We start from the raw sequence: 20,009 nt of genomic DNA on the forward strand, positions 1-20,009 counted from the left end.
CTCCTTTGACTTTCAAGTCTGGCTTTAAAATAGGTCCCATCCTATAAAACGGGCAGGGAATTTTTTTTCAGCCCAAGTGCCACACTCACTTCTATTATTATCTATTACTATTATTTATCAAATTTCTAACATGTCCCCTTCTCCCAACGGAGCCGAGTGTGGAAAACATCAAACTTTAAAACAACACTAAATAATAACAATAATATATTTTTTAAAAGAATTATGAACCCAATGTGTTTTCAGATTTCCCCTGAAAGTCAGTAACAAGGGAGACAGACACACCTCAACAGGGAGGGCATTCCACCAATGGGGAACCCCAATGAGAACGCCCTGCCATGGACAGCAGCCAGAGGTGGGACAATCAAAAGGGCCTCCCCTGCTGATTGTAGGGCCAAAGATGGTTGATACTGGGGGAGTTGCTCCTTAAATTCTTTCTGTTGAATGTGTCCTTCGGGGAGGGGCTTACCACCATCTCTTTCAAGGAAACAGGCATCACTCTCTCCTGTAACAAGGCACTAATGACTCCCTGGATCAATTCAGCCAATCCGCTACTGCTAGATTTTATCAGCCATGATGTGTTTACCGAGTAGGCTCAGTCCTTATTGAGCTGTTTTGTTCCTGCCCCTTTAGTATTTCAGAGATTTTTGTTTTCTGTGGCGCTTGGGCTTGCTGATCAGAAGGTTGGCAGTTCGAATCCGTGTGATGGGGTGAGCTCCTGTTGCTCTGTTCTAGCTCCTGCCAACCTAGCAGTTCGAAAGCACACCAGTGCAAGTAAATATAGTAAAAAAACCCGCTGTGGCGGGGAGGTATATGGTGTTTCCATGCGCTCTGGTTTCCATCACAGTGTTCCGTTGCACCAGAAGCGGTTTAGTCATGCTGACCACAAGAGCCGGAAAGCTGTCTGTGGACAAACGCTGGCTCCCTTGGCCTGAAAGCGAGATGAGCGCCACAACCCCATAGTCGCCTTTGACTGGACTTAACTGTCCAGGGGTCCTTTACCTTTACTGATTCTAAATGGCCCCACTTGGCTACAATCTTAGCGGCAATCACAAGAGGATTGCTATTAGAAGGAGGGACTGAAATTAACTCTGGGCGCTTCCAGGCTTTTGGTATTTTTCAGTGTGATTCAATACCAGCAAATTCAGGCTGCATCATTAAAGTTGCTTTGGAACTCTTATGCAACAAACCCCGCTTCCCCTAAAGGTTGGACTTTTTGAGGGAAAATGACCTGGAAAGTGTGGAATAATACGTGGCTTTGATGCAACAGTTATCTAACCTCCCTACAAGCAAATGGAATGAATGCTCAATAAACAGATAATCTGGAAGGACCTTCTCTCATTTTTATGTGCACACATACAGACGCACTCTTACCTTCCTTAGGCTCCTTCATGTCGGCAGAAGTTAAATCCAGAACCGTTTTCTGCTTTTTATCAGTTGCTTTCTTTCCTTTGTTTTTAGCCTCCTGGGATTTTTTCTTCCCTTTAAAAAAAACAAAAAGGGTGGAGAAGAAAAGAAAAAAGACGTGACAATTTGTTTGCATTGCTTTGACTTCTTTTAAAGGCAACATCTCCAAAAACAATTGAGAGGCAGTGTTTATCTCTATCTCTCTTCACTGCAAATTTCATAAAGAAAAACAAAAGCATAGGAGAAGGACGGGGGGGGGGGGGACCAAAACCACCACAGCACAAAACCAAAACCATCAGCTCAAATTCACAGTACAATAAATACATCCTTCCAGAGCTGAATGGTTACTCAAACTGACAGAATACGTGGAATTAGCCTCTCTTTAAAAAAAAAAAAAAAAATCAGAGACAAGCCCGGATAAGAGTTCATTTTTGAATGGAATAATTTCAAAATTTATTTGAAAAGTAGTTGTAATCTAAGCACAGTAGTTGCCTTTGAATGATTTCTGTAAATAATGTATATGAAAGAAAATGAAATCAAAATAGAAAAGAGAATTTTTACAAAATAATAATGATAAATTAAAGTAAGATGCTTATTATAAAAGAAATATGGAGAGGATGGAAAGTCATAGGTTTGTGGAGAAAACACATAATTAAACTTGTATGCATTTTTTGTGAACATACGACATTCTTATTGGACTGACTGAAATGAAGAAAATTATGTGTTGTACATATATGGAAAATGAACAATACTGTAAAGCATTTAAAACTTAAAATACAATAAATACATCCATCTTGGTTATGTATGCCATCCAAACAGGTATCCCAATGAAGTTGGTGTTTACAGAAAATACATTCAAATGTAGCAAAAGCATTACGGTCTTCAGACCACTGCATGTTCCTCTCTTTTTAAACATTCTTTTAATTTCAATATTGGTTACTTTTAATTCTGAAACTAATATCAAGTACGTTAGAAATATTGTATCCATGCATACAGAAATGAACAAGAAAGTAATTCTACCAGAATCACAAGAGGGAGTCTTAAAGACTATTATGGCATAAGCTTTCGTGTCATACATGTCAGCAGATCCTTGATCATGCACCTGATGAAGTGGCCTGCTGTCCACAAAATTTATTAAGCCGCATTCAGCTTGGGGTTCTTCTTTTTTTTTTTGGTAAAAATGTGGTGCTGATACTCATCTCAATAAAAGCACTGACTGTGCCAGCACAAAATGGCTGCTAATGGGGATAAGAAAGAGGTGTTGTTACTCTGTACCAATGAGTACCATCACAAAAAGCTCTGTTTTTAATAGATTTGTTATTATTTAAGGTGCCAAAAGATTATTTGTTGTTTCTGCTGCAGCAAGTGAAATTGTTCCACTAGTACCACATTTAAGAATATTATCTTATTCCAATAACACACTTCTTCTCAGCACAGAAACCTTCCCAAATCTCTCTAGATTAAATCTTTCCTTCACTAATATAAAAGAAAGCCAGTGAGTTTATATAATTTAACTAATTGTTATCTAGTCACCTTCTCTTAAACACATATACAGTGGTACCTTGGGTTAAGTAGTTAATTTGTTCCGGAGGTCCGTTCTTAACCTGAAACTGTTCTTAACCTGAAGCACCACTTTAGCTAATGGGGCCTCCTCCTGCTGCTACGCTGCCAGAGCACGATTTCTGTTCTTATCTTGAAGCAAATTTCTTAACCTGAGGTAATATTTCTGGGTTAGCAGAGTCTGTAACCTGAAGCGTATGTAACCTGAAGCGTATGTAACCCGAGGTACCACTGTACCTCCTTGACTTTTTTGCCAGTTTCCAAATTTTTGCCACCTCTTACTGTATTTTAGTTGGAGCTCTGAAGACCCACACATTCTTCACACCCAATTGCAATTACAGTACAGTTAATGAGCTGCACACTGCTTTGCTACCACTTGGGTTATCTTTCTCTATTATTATCACTTAACAAAATAACTAGGGCACAGCATGACACTGAATTAAGGATCAGTAGGTTAACTTAACAAACGTCCCCCAAAATCTTTGGTCTGTGGGCACCCTCAATCCTTGTTTAAAAAGTCAGCCATGATGGTTGCACGTCCATCACCTAGCACTATTCCTACTATAAATTTTGTTTAAGGAGATATGGTGCTAAGTACCTCATATAAATGATATGTTTAGGGTGACCAAATTGGTTTCCAAATTTCTGGAGATATTGCTTAACACACACAAACACATAACAATAAAACACTGTGTAAAAGAAAAAACACACTGCAAAAGCGTAGTGTAAGTGGAGCACAACAGCAGGCTATTCATGGATCCCAGCATGCACAGACATTTGTAGTGTCTAACATGGGAAAAACAGGGGAAAATAACTGTCATAAACGTAGGGGTTGCTCGTGCGCAAGTTGGTGCCACTCCTGGCTAGGTTGCCTTGTTAAACCTTTTCTGTCTGGACAGCCCTACACTTCGTGGCTGTTCAGTCGCTAGCAGAATCCGTCAGTGGGCGTTTCTTAAATCTTTTCCAGCATAAAAGTTGTTTGACTCCAAGTCTCCTCCTACTCTCCCTGCGCGGAAGTCTTCTGCGCAGGGAGGGCGTGGGTAGCGGAGGACCCGTGCTCTCCTCGCTGATCTCCGGCGAGGAGTCCTGGAGCCCCCTCGCCGATTCCCCCATCTGCCCCCCTTTATCCCTGGTGTTACGCTGATTTCCTTCCCCAGCTGGTGAGCCGCCTCTCCCCCTGCTGGGCCCTTCTCCAGCATCGCTTGAGAGCCTAGCCTCCGCCTCTGGCTCCGATGTCTGACAATAACCATCACCCACCTTACAGAACTATTGTAAGGATTTACAATTTTGTGTACAGGTGAAATGCAAAATATTGGGGTTTTCCCCTTACAATTTCAGCTCCTTCCTATTATAGATCTTTTCACGTTCAACTGAAACAAGATCAGCAACAGACAAAAGCCCATTTATAATTCTGACCTATCTTTTTTAAAAAAAAAAAAAAAAAAAAGACTGCATATTTTTCAAGACTAATTTAGGATGCAACACAACTAATGGCATGAACTCCATGTGAATTTCACCAACACACACACACACACTTTTTGTTTACAAGGGACAGTCACTTATTTTTGGTCTCTTTCTTTGATAAATCATCTCCCCAGTTTTTGCTTTTATGGAATACTTTGTTGTATATATATATATATATATATATATATATATATATATGCCCAGTGTCACATGCAGGTGAGCCTCTGCCCTTCTTCAGGGCCTGAAGAAAGGAGGCTGTGTCCTGTGGTGAGTTTTGGTGGCATGTGGAAGCACAAGCCCGGTGAAAAATGAGGAACTTAGCTTACCTTTTCCCCATGTCTGGAAAGAGCAGGGTTGGTGGTCCACTGCACAATTTTATTTCGCTACCCATGACCAACAAAAAACAAATTGGAAACTCGGCCACCAAAAGCAGGTTTGATAATCTCTATCCCTTCTGACTGTCTACTTTTCATAGGTCAAATGTGGGCTAATACTGGGCATGCAACTAACTCCACGTAATTGCTACTCTGATCCCTGTTTACTGATGGGAAGTCTCATTCTCTTCTCAGTGACTCTCACAAACCCATCTTGAACTTCCTCCAAGATGCTCTCTCATAGGCTTAAGTTGCCTTATAGTACTGATCACTGAGCTGCTTCCTTTCCTTCGTCACCATTCATTCTGCACTCCGTACTTTACTGCTGGTCTGCATTCCCAACTTTCTATATTTGATTTGCCTGTAATAGCCTCACGAACAAATCACTGCAGTGAAATCTAATGTGAAGACCAGGAGTGGAGCTGAGTTCATGTTATTGGACCCATCAACACTGCCCACTGGCCATGTTGGCTGAGGCTGATGGGAGCTGGAGTCCAACAACGTCTGGTTCTCCACATCCCCTGGGCTAGACCTACCTCGCAGAACAGTTGTAAGGCTATAATAGGGTGCGAAGGGAAATGGCACATGCAACTTGGGAGTTCCTTTGAGGAGCAGTTGGGTAAAAATTCTACTAATAGGCTTGGAAATGAAACAATACCAGAGATAAGTGGCTCACCTAAAAGTCTCCTAATGAGACTCCTAGCTGCAAACACTCGCTCTGGAATTAGACCTGAATGACCTTAACACGGAATTACCCTGGAAGAGGCGATTCAGCGTGCAGCTGCTCCCGCTTACTAAAAACAGCCAGGATGACAACTTGAGAGCAAATGTAATTTTAGATCCACTGGATCAGAGTCCTAGGAGCAAACGGAAACGTCCAAAGCTTTTCAGTGTCCACTGCTTCAGCAACTTCCATCACTTTTCAAACTGGTTTGCACAGGCTTTTTCTGTGTTTCGCAGAGAAGTAACGTGAGACCTGCCAAATCTTTTTCTCCCAGCCAAAAATATCCCCTGATTTCTCTAGGATTATGCCCCTTTGGACCCTAATAGCCTGAAATACTGCACCCAAAAGGTTCTCCAAAGTATCTGATCTGAAAGCAACAATAGTGTAAAAACGTTGAAACTGCACAAGTCAGACTGATGGAATTTGCCGAAATGGCAAGTTTAACTAGCAAAATTACGAGATCAAGCTGAGGGAAATTTTTAAGGAGGATTGGAAATTGTTTGCAGATTGTTAAAAAAAATGTAAACATGTGAAAAGGCAGGTAGCTTTAGAATAAGAACAGCAGTAAAATTTATATCTGAAAACAGTGTGGAGAAAATAAGGCATAGAATTACAACATGCAGCATTAATTGGAAAATTGAGGAAACCACCAGGGAGAGAGTCCAAAGTTATTTGGTTGTAATTTGGAAAGTGTTGTAATTTTTTTGAAATATATAAATATTTAAGAAAATACTTAAGGGGAAAAAAATAAGCTGCACAAGTCAGAACATTCTGGACTCCGCTTTGGCAACTTACACTTAACTGAATTTGGATTATTTCTACTTCAACCTTTAGAGAGTCTGGAGGAAGGCCGCTGTAGTTTACAAACTTCTGGAAAAGTGTGACAGGGCCAAGAACTGTGGAAAATGGACCGTGAGCTATGCTGAGAGTCTCCTAACTGCAGGCTTCCAGCAGCTGCATTTAGAGCTCTCCTAATAATTAATAAAATCACAGCATGCAGAAGAGCTGCTTCATTGGATGACCTCAGGTTCCTAGGATTATGAGGAAGAAACCCTTTCTCCAAACCATGCAGTATTTTCTACACGTTTATCACCCTCCTTTTTGGCAAAAACTATGTTATCTTTATTCTCCCAGACCTTTTAGTTCATACTAGTTATATTATATTGGTTCTTTGTAAAATTCTTGCACTCCCCCAGCTCACTTGTTGGTTTGACATTGGTTTTGTATTGATTTTAATGCAGCTTGCATTTATGCTGGCCTAGCTTGGTTTGTGTGTGTGTGTGTGTGTGTGCTGGTTTATGAAGTTGGGTTACTGAGTTCACACTACTTATTGTATTTTCTATTTGTAATGAGTCTGTAAACACCCAGAGGAATTCGTCGACAGGTGGTATAAATACTGATGAATAAATCAGTAAAACTCTAAAGGACTATCTCATCCTGGGCAATATTACCTGGTTTCCCCCTATTTTATTTCCTACCCATTATAGCTACAGCTGAGTAAAACAACAAGAAGAAAAAGATCGTCTTCTCAACCAGGCGATCTCCCTTTATATTGGAAGTTTGTCTGCTCCCTCTCTGCTGGCATTCAGAACACCAGGTAAAAACTGCTATTCCAGCATGTTTTAGGAGCAGGTGGTATTCATCTCTATGTGGCCACCATTTTTACTTGCTGTGCAGCATTTATTTTAATTACTTATTGGCATTCCATTTTAACTCTTGACTATCAGCAAACTTCCAAGTGCCGTTTTCATTTATTACTACTTTTATATCCCACTTTTCCTCCAAGGAGCTCGAGGTGGCAGGCATGGCTTCCCCCACTCCCAATTTTATCCTCACAACTGCCCTGCAAAGTAGATTAGGCTGAAAGTGTGACTGGCCCAAGCTCGCCCAGTGAGCTTCAGGGTTGAGTGAGGATTTATTTGTACCTTGGTCTATCCAGTTTCGTTCAGACATTCTGACAACCACACCGAATTGTCTGTCACACGTCACAGGAGAGGACAGAAAAGGTGGGGAATGAAGATTTTAATGACACAACAGGCAGACAAATCAACATCCTTAGTTTGGCAATCTTGACACCAGATAGGAAAGTTGGAGAGGAGAACCCCCTTTGCGTATTTACCAGAGGAGCTAGAAAGAGGCATTATTTTTTTCAGCTTAACGTGGAGAGTCACAAGCAAGTTATGACAAAACAAGTCACTCAAGTTTTTCAGTTTCCCTCCCTCTTTGAAGAGGGAACTCATGACTAATGAAACTTTGGGTCCTTGGCATTCTATACCAGTTACTACGACACGGCTGAAAACTTCTGTGTTGTAGCTGCAGAAGGCAATGCTGTTGCCTCCTGTGCACGGAATAGCAATTCCCACCTGCCAGATGTTTTGTGGCTGCTACGCCCCAAAGCCTGTTAGGAGCCTGATAGAAGCACACGAGTGAGTGCACTTACCATCAGGTTTACCGAAGGGTCCTACATGCCCGCGCTACCGCTGGCTGGATCCTCCAGTTGGTCTAAACAAGAAAGATATAGGAATGAAACCACAGGGGAAGTGGAATGAGAACAGTGAAAGAAAGAAAAAAAATGAAAACAGAAAAAAGTAGAACCAAACAGGTTTATGCTCTGTCGAAACAGAGAAGAACAAGACCACATGAAAGGAACAGAAAATAGCCAAGAGGTTAAAAGGATGAGACAAGGAAAGGTGGAGGGTTTTCTCTAAAGCTGCGCAGATCCGTTTTGGGGCCCATGCTTCGGAGTAGCCCCTAAATAAAAATCCTAATTAAACAGCAAAGCGGGGGGAGATGGAGATGCAGACAGGCTCTTGTGCTCCCCATCCCACCTTGCTGCTAGAGCACCCCATCTTTTAACAGCCCCAGATCCCTCTGGGTGGACCTGAGCCAACCCACGGCTGCCTCCACCCAATCCGGTCGAATCCCAGGTCATCCCAAAGCTGTCTGTGATTTGGCCGGACCTGGTGCACAGCTCTCGCTCTTTCTCTCTTTTTAAATATAGCCTGTGGATACAAGGATGGGGGAATGACGTAGCTTTCCATGTAGAGCAGGCTTCCTCAACCTTGGCCCTCCAGATGTTTTGAGACTACAATTCCCATCATCCCTGACCACTGGTCCTGCTAGCTAGGGATCATGGGAGTTGTAGGCCAAAAACATCTGGAGGGCCAAGGCTGAGGAAGCCTGATGTAGAGCATACCAGGTTCAATCTCCAGGTAAGGCAGGGAGGGGGTGGAGGTGGGGAAAACCCTGCTAGAAAGAGAGTTTGGAGAGTTGCCACCATACAGTGTCAACAAGGCTAAGTTAGATGGACCAGTGTTGTGACCACGTATAAGGCGACTTCCTATGTGGTCTGGAGTTGGTGCAGCCCACTGGACCTAGGGTGCAATAGAAACTTAGCCAGATCTCTCTGGGTGGAATCTGGAGCAAGGCATACTCCCATGGTTTCAACTGCCTCCTCTGTAAAATGGGATTAATAGTGGTCTACTTCTGCTGAAAGGCTTAATGATGTAGAAACAGCAGTATGCACACAATGAGTGGTCTCTAATACTATCCCACCCCCAGTTATTCTCCAGGTGACCCTGTGTCAAAATATTAGATGGGTGGCAAAGAACATCTTCAATGGCATTTAACTTAACTTTACCCTCATTGATTTGTTTGTTTTACTGATTGCTGTTTATCCATTTGTTTTATCAACTGTGTGTGCTACTTGTTGCCATTTTTAAAAATAAAAAAGTAGTGTTAGTTTTATCTTGCTTTAGTTTATGGGCTGTTTATGCAAGAAACTTTTGGGAGTGCACCTTATTATTTTTTTTAAAGTGGGAAAGCAGCAGACGGGTATTTCAAAGTAAGTGAAGAGGTGGAGCATACTTCATTTGGTCCTACTTGCAGCATCCTACAACCACGATGACTGCATGTGACTGGGATGTAAGCAGCTGACACAACTCAGCCAGAGCAGGGATGTCAGAATGAGGTTACAGTCAAATGCACCTCTGTGGAATTTTGGAAGTTGCAGATTGGGTTTTGATGCACAGTCTGAAGCCTCGTTCACAATAACCACCCAGGAGGTAGAGAACCGCTCCTGGGCCCTTAGACAATAGACGGCAAGCGGGAACTGCATGAAATATTTTTTAAAATGCTCTTACAAGAGGGGAAACAAGATGTCAAGGAGAAGGGGCTCTTTCCTAGCCTTCCTCCAGAAGTTGTTTTCTACGGCTGCCTTCAGATGCAACAGGTTAAGCAAAGGAGCCGAAGCACTCAAGCTGAGCACTCCCTGCATTTCCCACAACCTCCCTGCAAGTACTTTCTGCACAGTTTAAGAGGCTTTGTTTCAAGTTACACTGCATTCAGAGGCCAGGCTGGCTTTTGAGAAGCAGGAACCTGCTCAGTTGCTGCTCAGAGAGCTGTGACACATCCTCCAACAGGCTGCCTGTTCAGTTCTGTCCCTGCTGGCATTTCTAGAAGCAGGATAGGACAGTTTTGTTTGGGCATGCTTCAGGTTCTTAGGTTTCACTGCAAGGAGGGGGGCAGGGGGAGTTGGGTTGCTTTTAAAGGATAGCTTTGTCTTGTTCTTATTTGGCTGCAAGCTGCTTTGAACCCCACTCCATTTGTTTAAAGAGGTGAAAAGGTGTATGCAAATTTAGCAAAGTAAACAAATTAAGTATTACAGCAGTGGGAATCCAAGGCACAGGGGCATCTACAAGAGATCACTGCATTTGGGTTTGGGAGCGCTATGACACCCACAGTGTAAGCTATATAGTCCATCCCTGACTCAGGGACATAACTAATGCAAACCCACCCGGACCACCATATTAATTTGTGGACACTGCAAGTGGAAAAAAAAGATGCTGACAAATGAAGGAACCGTCAGAAGATTAAAAAAAAAAAGGCATGACTGAAATTAATCCTTTTTGTTTTGTTTTTTAACGGACAATAAAATAAGAGAGATGTTATTGCTACTTTTCCCAAAAGGGGGGAAAAATGAAGTTGCTACACTATAATTCCTATTCTTGGAGCTGAATTGTTGCCACACATTTTGATGGCCAATCAGATTGGGGTATTTGGTGGGAAAGTATTAAGGCAAGATGAATGATTGGGGGGGTGGGGTGGGGGAGAATAGGAAGAAAAACGAGGACAAATGGATTGTGGGGGGACGGGACCTCTTATGAAACATTCAACCATACTGCTACAGTCAATTCACGCTTCAGCAAATCTTGTACAGCCAAAATGCAAAGGTGGTAATGAGAGCATTGTTGGTGTGTTTGACTGGGTTACTCAATGATCAACACCATTGGGGCTGCAGAATACAGAATATCCTCAGGCATCTGGTGCAGTCTCGGGGCCCGTTGGGCACACTGCTCCCACAATATGCTGCTGAGGGCACCTGAACAGCACAACCTCAGGCTCCTTTTGCTTCTCACGTGCCTTAGAGTCCTTCTTCATCCACATCAATTGAAATAGAGAATGTTTCGAAATGCACAAACACACATTTTCCTACGTAAAGGAACCAAGGTGGCAGAAGCAGAGAAGCTGGTTTTAAGGCATGCAAGTCTAGTGGTGTTTGTAAAGTTCATGTGGTTCATTTCTCTTTTTAAAGGTTTTTCAAAATTATTAATACGATATTTTATTCATTTTGCGTGATTGTTTTCAATTTGTGGTTTACCTTGGAAATTGGCAGCTGTCTTGGCAGTTCCTTTAGCACACACATTGACTCAAATCTTAATACAGTGATACCTCTGGTTAAGAACTTAATTCGTTCCGGAGGTCCATTCTTAACCTGAAACTGTTCTTAACCTGAGGTACCACTTTAGCTAATGGGGCCTCCTGCTGCCGCTGCACAATTTCTGTTCTCATCCTGAAGTAAAGTTCTTAACCCGAGGTACTACCGTATTTTTCGCACCATAGGACGCACTTTTTCCCCTCCAAAAATGAAGGGGAAATGTGTGTGCGTCCTATGGTGCGAATGCAGGCTTTCGCTGAAGCCTGGAGAGCGAGAGGGGTCGGTGCGCACCGACCCCTCACGCTCTCCAGGCTTCGCGCACCTCTCCGCAAGCAGCGGGAGCGGTCCCGCTGCTTGCGGGGAGCTGCCAGCATGCCGAAGCCTGCGCGCGCTGAGAGCAGCGCGCCCAGGCTTCGCGCACCTCTCCGCAAGCAGCGGGACTGCTCCCGCTGCTTGTGGGGAGCTGCCAGCATGCCGAAGCCTGCGCGCGCTGAGAGCAGCGCGCCCAGGCTTCGCGCACCTCTCCGCAATCAGCAGGAGCGGTCCCGCTGCTTGCGGAGAGCTGCCAGCATGCCGAAGCCTTCGCGCGCTGAGAGCAGCGCGCCCAGGCTTCGCGCACCTCTCCGCAAGCAGCGGGACTGCTCCCGCTGCTTGTGGGGAGCTGCCAGCATGCCAAAGCCTGCGCGCGCTGAGAGCAGCGCGCCCAGGCTTCGCGCACCTCTCCGCAATCAGCAGGAGCGGTCCCGCTGCTTGCGGAGAGCTGCCAGCATGCCGAAGCCTGCGCGCGCTGAGAGCAGCGCGCCCAGGCTTCGCGCACCTCTCCGCAAGCAGCGGGACTGCTCCCGCTGCTTGTGGGGAGCTGCCAGCATGCCGAAGCCTGCGCGCGCTGAGAGCAGCGCGCCCAGGCTTCGCGCACCTCTCCGCAAGCAGCGGGAGCGGTCCCGCTGCTTGCGGAGAGCTGCCACCATGCCGAAGCCTGCGCGCGCTGAGAGCAGCGCGCCCAGGCTTCGCGCACCTCTCCGCAAGCAGCGGGAGCGGTCCCGCTGCTTGCGGAGAGCTGCCAGCATGCCGAAGCCTGCGCGCGCTGAGAGCAGCGCGCCCAGGCTTCGCGCACCTCTCCGCAAGCAGCGGGAGCGCTCCCGCGGCTTGCAGAGAGCTGCCTGTTTGGGGGCTGGGGTCAGGGGAAGCTCGAGCTTCCCCCGCCCCAGCCCCACGCCTGGGGGGGAAAAATAATTTTTCTCCTTTATTCCCCCCCCCCAAAACTGGGTGCGCCCTATGGTCCGGTGCGCCCTATGGTGCGAAAAATACGGTACTTCTGGGTTAGTGGAGTCTGTAACCTGAAGCGTCTGTAACCTGAGGTACCACTGTAATAAACTTTCTTGACTAGCCACACTTTAATGATCTTGCATTTTACTGAATATCTTCCACACCACCTCAATATTTTACATGACTTGTCAGTACATGCATACTTTTATAAATAAAAATTAAAGTAAACTCATTTCATAGTGCTAAAAATTTATTATGCGTTCAACTAAATGTATGACACTAGTAGATCGTATTAGGTTACAGAATCCTCTAAAACCAGTTAACTTTCAGGAACAAATTCAGTTCTGGAAGATACTGAATTCAATATAGGCTGCAGATCCATGGCAGAGCAGCTGTTTCGCATGTAGGAGGACTCAGATTCAATCCTGCCAACATCTCCAGCTATGACTGGGAAAGAGCACTTGTCTGAAACCCTGGAGAGTCACTGTAGAATCTACTGAGTATAAAATATTGTGCTAGACCGACTCATACACTGCCTTGGAATAAGACCGTCTCATTTGTTCCTAGCTAGAGAGCAATTTTAGACAGATTGCATGCACTGCTGGGATTCCAGACCCTTCCCCACATCACAAACTACTTTTAAATCTCCTTTAAGTTGGAGAGGAAAAAAACACATTTTTTAAAACAGACTTGAAACAAGTCCACAACCCACTTTGGCACAGGAAACTAACCAGCTTTTCAGATCCTGGTCACACTTTGTAAAGTGAACTGTGGAAGCTGGTATGAATAGCCGTAGAAGTTTTCAAGGCCCCGGAGGGAAGTTTATGGAACTATTCCAGGAGGATTACATAAGCCCTTCAACATCTTTTGAGCCCAGCTACAGTATATTCAGAGCCTGACACATTTACCTCAGCACCTGTTAGTATGCCTGTTAGCAAAAAAGCAGAATAATTGTCATTTTCCAGGCTCTACTCGAAGTCATGCCCCCCTCCTCAAAAACCCCAGAATACAATGGAGCAGTTGTTCCAGCTGGGAAGAGCAGTATGCTTGGATAGCTTGTTATCAAACTACCCCCAGACTTGTAGATCACTTCGTTAACTGTCTTGGCCCATGAAAATACCCCATGCAGAACCATGGCAAGCTGTTCTGGGAGAATCTAAGCAGAAACTGGAAGATTTATGTTAGGATTCTGGTGGAAATGCCTCAAGAGAAATTGCATGTTCTTTATCATTCAAGTTATGGTCCCGATATTGATCTGCCCACACCACAACAGGCCAGAAGAGAGGTAAGCTCTCTTACCCAGGTTTCATTCTTGACTAGGAATATAAGACAAACATAAGACTAAGAACATAAAAAGAATGCTGCTGGATCATGCAAAGGTCTATTTGCCCCAGCTTCCTGTTTTCACAGTGGCCAGCCAGATAGATGCCCATGGGAAACCCAGAAGCAGGAGATCATGCAATAGCCTCTCCCCATCTGTACTGCGTGCAAACTGGTGCTCAGAGGCAGCATGCTGCCTTCTTGTCTTACTATGTCTGGGCTACAGAAAAACCAAAGGCCCATCTAGTCCAGCATCCTGTTTGCAGCATTAGCCAACCGGATGCTTCCTGGATTCCCAGCAGCCAAGCCTGAAAGCAAAAGCCCTCCCACTTGTGATTCAATGGTACACTGCCCAGGAATGTGGAGGATCTACAACAGCCATCATGAACCAACAGCTTGTTGATAGACCTCTTCACATCGCTGAACTAGTCTAATCCCATTCTAAAGCTAGCTGAACTAGAGGCTGTCATCACAAATTCTGCATATCTACTGCGTGTTGTGTGAAGTGGTGAAATGGTAGGAACCTAATTCATTTCTGAAAACTTTTCTTTTTAACCTCCAGCCAGGCATGCCTGCTCTATGTAAACTTGGGAAAGTGTATGGCCAAAAGGTTTCTAACATTAACACACAAGGCTATTGCATACAATTGCAGAGGGCCTTCTTGGTAGCGACGCCCTCCCATCAGATGTCAAGGATATAAACAACTATCTGACTTTTAGAAGACATCTGAAGGCAGCCCTGCTTAGGCAAGATTTTATCGTTTGATGTTTTATTGTGTTTTTAATATTCTGTTGGGAGCAGCCCAGAGTGGCTAGGGCAGGGGTCAGCAACCTTTTTCAGCAGTGGGCCAGTCCACTGTCCCACAGACCATGTAGTGGGCCGGACTATATTTTTTTGGGGGAAATGAACGAATTCCTATGCCCCACAAATAACCCAGAGATGCATTTTCAATAAAAGCACATATTCTGCTAATGTAGAGACCAAAGGCAGGCCCCACAAATAACCCAGAGATGCATTTTAAATAAAAGGACACATTCTACTCAAAAACACGATGATTCCCGGACTGTCTGTGGGCTGGATTTAGAAGGCGATTGGGCCACATTTGGCCCGTGGACCTTAGGTTGCCTACCCCTGAGCTAGGAAAACACAGCCAGATGGGCGGGGTATAAATAATACATCATCATCACCATCACCATTACAGTGGTGCCCCGCAAGACGAATGCCTCGCAAGACGGAAAACCCGCTAGACGAAAGGGTTTTCCGTTTTTGAGTTGCTTCGCAGGACGAATTTCCCTATGGGCTTGCTTCGCAAGACGAAAATGTCTTGCGAGTCTTGAGATTTTTTTTCCGCTCCGCCCCCTTTCTCTAAGCCGCTAAGCCACTAATAGCCTTTTAGCAGCTAAGCCGCTAAGCCGCTAAGCCTTTAATAGCCGCTAAACCGCTAATAGCGCTAATCCGCTAATAGGGTTGCTTCGCAAGACGAAAAAACCGCTAGACGAAGACACTCGCGGAACGGATTAATTTTGTATTGCGAGGCACCACTGTATATAATAAACAGAGATGCTCACTGTATGTAAAAACAAGCATCTGCTGCTGTGTGTGTATTAGATGTCTGAGATAACACTTGCACCATGCTTCACACATGGGGCTACTACTTGGGGTTTTTATGCACATGTATTATTATTATTGGTAGTAATGGGCAGAAGTTTATTCCTATGTATACATTCAAAGGCATGGAAATTTTCATCAGAAGGTGCCCCTGTGCTCTGTATTACCTTCAGTGTGAGGCAGTATGCCTCTCAATACTAAGAATGTAAGACAGGCCTGATGGATCAGGCCACTGGCCCATCCAAGCTGGCTTCCTATTCTCACAGTGGCCAACCAGAGGTCTATGGGAAGCCTGCGAGCACAACTCACAAGAGCAACCCTCCCACTCCTGGCGTTTCAATAGCTGGTATTCAGAAGCGATACATCCTCCAACTGGGAAGGTAGAGCACAGCCATCATGACTAGTAGCCACTGATAACTCCTCCACAAATTCATCCAATCCTCTTTTAAATCCATCCCAGTTGGTGGCCATCACTGCCTCTGTAGAAGTAGAATGACTACTAGGCAATATTTTATTTATTTAACAAAATTTGTAGTTGTAAATAGAACTTTTAATGTTTACAAATGTGTGTGTGTATAATCTCACTATACAAGTTAAAAACAAGTTTAAAAAATTAATAAATGAATAAAACCAACAGTTACAAATATACATTATAAACTAAAATTACAGATTAAAATACATGTCAACTTTATCTGTCTCATTAGGCTATGACTATTTTCTCCCTCCTCTGTTGGAAGTGCTATGTCTCTAAATACCAGTTGCTGGGAATCACAAATGGAGGGACCACTGCTGCATTTAGGACCTACTTACAGGCTTCCTATAGCCAACTGGTTAGAAAGTGTGATAACAGGATGCCTGATCCAGCAGGGCTCTTCTCATGGGGCTTTTATTTTATTTCATATCCTGCCCTTCCTCCCAAAGGAGCCCAGGTATGCTTAAGTGTCAACCTTGAATTTAAAAAGAGAAACAGCTTGCAAATTTGGGAAAGGACCATTCCTCTTGCTTTGCATGCTGAAGCTCCCAGGTTACATGCCCTGCTTGGAACCCTGGAGAGCTGCTGCCAGCCAGTGTAGACAATACCAGCCTTGCTTTGCTTTTAGGAGAAGAACCATAGCTGTGTGGTAGAGCATCTAATTTCCAGTCAGGAGGTCCCAAGTCAAATCCCAGGCATCTCTAGATAGAGCTGGGAAAGTAATCCCAAAGAGCCGCGCAAGTCAGTGTAGATAATGCTGAACCACATAGACCAATGGTCTGACTCTGCACAAGGCAGCTTCCCAACTTCCTAATAGCTGCATCAGCAACAGAAATTACACACAGGACAGAGAGACACAGAGCAGCTTCTGAGGGAGTTGCTTCTAATTTAGTTACTCTGGGGAAGAATAGGGAAACAAACTGCAGATGTATTTTCCAAGGTTAAGTGGATTCACTCAGATATGGTCATTCCTTTGCTCCCAACTCCAGTTGAATTCCAGTTGGAGACTCAGGCTTCAAAACAGCAACCAAACTGATTCTGCACATGCAGCCATTCCTAGTTTTCAAAAGCATTCTTTTTTAAAAAAACATCACAACAACAAAAGACAAAACGCGGCAGTTTTGTAAAGACAAAATAAAAGTAGAGAGGGAAGTCACCCAACTCTTCCCCAGTATGTATTGTCCTATAAGCCCAATATTGGTTGATGTGTCTGCAAGGGTTGGGGGTGGCAAAAGGGACCCCCCCCCCCATAATGAATAATTATTCCCAGATTCTTCCCTGAACACACATTTCTAAGAAAGTTTGCAGTGTTCGGGACTTTTTAATTTAGAGAAAATGAGAGTAAGAGGTGACATAACAGATGATTATAAAATTATGCATAGCATAACAAAGTGGATAGCAAAACGTTTTGCTCCTGCTCTCATAACCCATGGACATCCATTGAAGCTGAACATTGGAAGATTTGCGGAAGAAAAGAAGCAATTCTTCATGCATAGCAAACTATGGAACTTGTGATGGCTATCAACTTATGATGGCTTTGAAAGATTAGACTAATTCATGGAGAGGAAGGCTATGCTCTGCCTCCATAGTTGGAGGCAGTAAGTCACATCTAGTTATTTCAATGGGTCTACTCTGAGTAGGACTAGTACTGGAAGCGGTGCAGTGGCAGGGGACTCAGTGGGGACTGTTTTGAGCTTTTGATCCCAAGCATTGCAGCCCTCAAGTTTTTGACATTCAAGCTGGCTGAATCAACTCAGCTGGGACTAATTGTCATTTGGCACCTCCTTCCCCCCCAAAATGACCCCTTCCACTGGGTTGCATGGGCAGAGGGCAAAGTGCAAACAGCAAGGCCCTCCTTTATCAGTTGAGAGAACCTGACCATCTGGCACTTCCCATCTCCTGGAACAGTCTTATGAAGTAGCTATGTAAGCTTTGGAGGACGAGGCGATCAATGGCTAGTAGCCACGATGACTATATTCTGCCTTCCCTGTTGAAGGTGTTATGTCTCTCAATACCGGCTGTTGTGACTATCAAGTGTAAAGCGGGCTGTTGCACTCAGGACCTGCTTGTGGGTTTCCCATTTAGGCACCTCATTGGCCACTGGGAAAACAGGATGCTGGACCTCTTGCCTGATCTAAGCAGGGCTTTTCTTATGTTGTTTCCTTTGGATTAGCTCAAGCAACTTCACAACTAATAAGGCCGGTGCCATTCCCAGCATGTGATTTGCTCACCTGACCAATGGGATTGTTTCAAAGTTAGTGAACATAAGATGACATCCTCCATTTTTGTTCTTAGACTGAGGATATTGTAGACTCCAACTCCTATCAGACCTGGACAACATGGCTAATGACAAGGGACGATGGGAGCTGGAGTCCAGAACATCTGGAGGGGACCATATGGACTGTCTGTCCTTGATCCTTCAATGATTCAATGGCCAAGTGGGCTGGCTTCACCCTGCCCTTCCCCACAAACTAGTGTGAAGTAAATAAAGGCACCAACTCACTCTGTAACATTATCGCTCCTGGAATGTGGATCCACTACTAATACAGTGGTACCTCGGGTTAAGTACTTAATTCGTTCCGGAGGTCCATTCTTAACCTGAAACTGTTCTTAACCTGAAGCACCACTTTAGCTAATGGGGCCTCCTGCTGCCGCCACACCACAGGAGCCCAATTTCTGTTCTCATCCTGAAGCAAAGTTCTTAACCCGAGGTACTATTTCTGGGTTAGCGGAATCTGTAACCTGAAGCGCATGTAATCTGAAACGCATGTAACCCGAGGTACCACTGTACTACTAATACTAATTACTACTAATATTAAAAGGAGCAGCAGCTTTCTTGTTAGGACTGGATACATATATAAAGCCTAGAAGCACATTTTCTGGAGTAAAACAAAACAAAACAAAACAAAACAAAACATTATGTTAGTCCTCCTCAGAGTCATACCCTCTTAAGCTAATGGACATGACTATCTTAGGTTCATTAATTTCAATAGGTCTACTCTAAGTTAAACTTAATTTAATACAACCCCAATTACTCTGGACAGTATATTAAGAAATATTCTGTTTCTTCCATCATTGTCAGAAATGTGCAGAAGTTATAACTCAAAGGCACCTACATCTTATCACAGAAGTTCAGCAGTACAATAGGAAAACCTATATTTTAGCCACTATCTAAAACCACATTTAATTTTTTTTTATTTTAAAAAACAACAATGTATTTTTCATTCACAATGATGCTGAAATATTTTATTTGCTTACAAACCCACAAACAAATGAGTTTCTTCCTTCTCACCTGTCTTGTTATTATTTCTATCATAATAACTTGTTTGATTCATTACAAATTGAAACATGTCCTTAATATGTACACATGGAGGCCTTGTTTTTCGTTAACCTCTCTGAATATAAACTGATCTTTTCCTTCCCATTAATTTCAAAAGCAGCCCCACCCGCAATAAGAAATTTAAAATTAAAAAACACAAACTACAGGCCTAGTTTTCTTTAGTGCAGTGCTGCAAACAGTAAAGGCATAATGAAGGAATAAATGCAAATGCCGTGTCTTGATGAGTCATCACCTAAATTTCAACACCACTCTGAAATAAAACCCTAAATGCAACCTGTCTGAATTCAATACTTGGCATTCTCCATGCACCAAAAAGTCATTTGCTACCTAAACTCATGTCAGTTAACACTATCGGGAGGCAATATAAAATGTTTGCATACTTAAAAAATAAAATAAAAATGCAGTGCTTTTTAAATCTTTTGAAATCATTTTCAGAATCCATCTGCTGGCACAAAGTGCAATAAACAACAAAGGCAACTAAAAATACTTCCACGGTGTTAAAAAAAGAGAACCACATCGTTCTCCCAACACGTCTGATAAAGCAAAAACATGAAAACCTTAAAAACTCAACTTGCCAGCAGGTTATTTTTCTCCTTCAAGTTTTAACTAACTTCTGGTTTGAAAAGGACCGACACAGCGGAGAAAAAACTGTCAAATCCCCCCCCCCCCCAAAGGAAATTGATGTGACCGTTCTACTCTTTGATCGAATGAAAGGGGGGTAGACGGCAGAGAACATACACACACACACACACACACACACA

At 43.8% G+C, this 20,009-nt stretch overlaps 1 protein-coding gene and 1 long non-coding RNA gene across 3 annotated transcripts in view; one reads left to right on the top strand and one right to left on the bottom strand.

The window, feature by feature from the left end:
* Positions 1–20,009, top strand: part of LOC308482847 — a 358,341-nt gene that overhangs the window by 165,544 nt on the left and 172,788 nt on the right. The window lies entirely within an intron of this gene.
* The window catches only part of PRDM2 (PR/SET domain 2), a 49,726-nt gene that overhangs the window by 6,647 nt on the left and 23,070 nt on the right, over positions 1–20,009 (bottom strand). Inside the window, exons 1-2 of one of the 2 annotated variants that reach the window (XM_081015972.1) lie at positions 7,967–8,028; positions 1,372–1,479 (exon numbers count right to left, since the gene is read on the bottom strand). In XM_081015972.1, the coding sequence (XP_080872098.1) occupies positions 1,372–1,390 (19 nt within the window). In that variant the 5' untranslated portion in view covers positions 1,391–1,479; positions 7,967–8,028. Of the gene's footprint in view, positions 1–1,371; positions 1,480–7,966; positions 8,029–20,009 lie in introns of those variants that run through there. The other variant, XM_081015971.1, reaches the window with a different exon arrangement.

The sequence above is a fragment of the Podarcis pityusensis genome (genome assembly GCF_964106645.2).
Source record: "Podarcis pityusensis genome assembly, chromosome: 8".
Lineage (NCBI taxonomy): Eukaryota > Metazoa > Chordata > Lepidosauria > Squamata > Lacertidae > Podarcis > Podarcis pityusensis.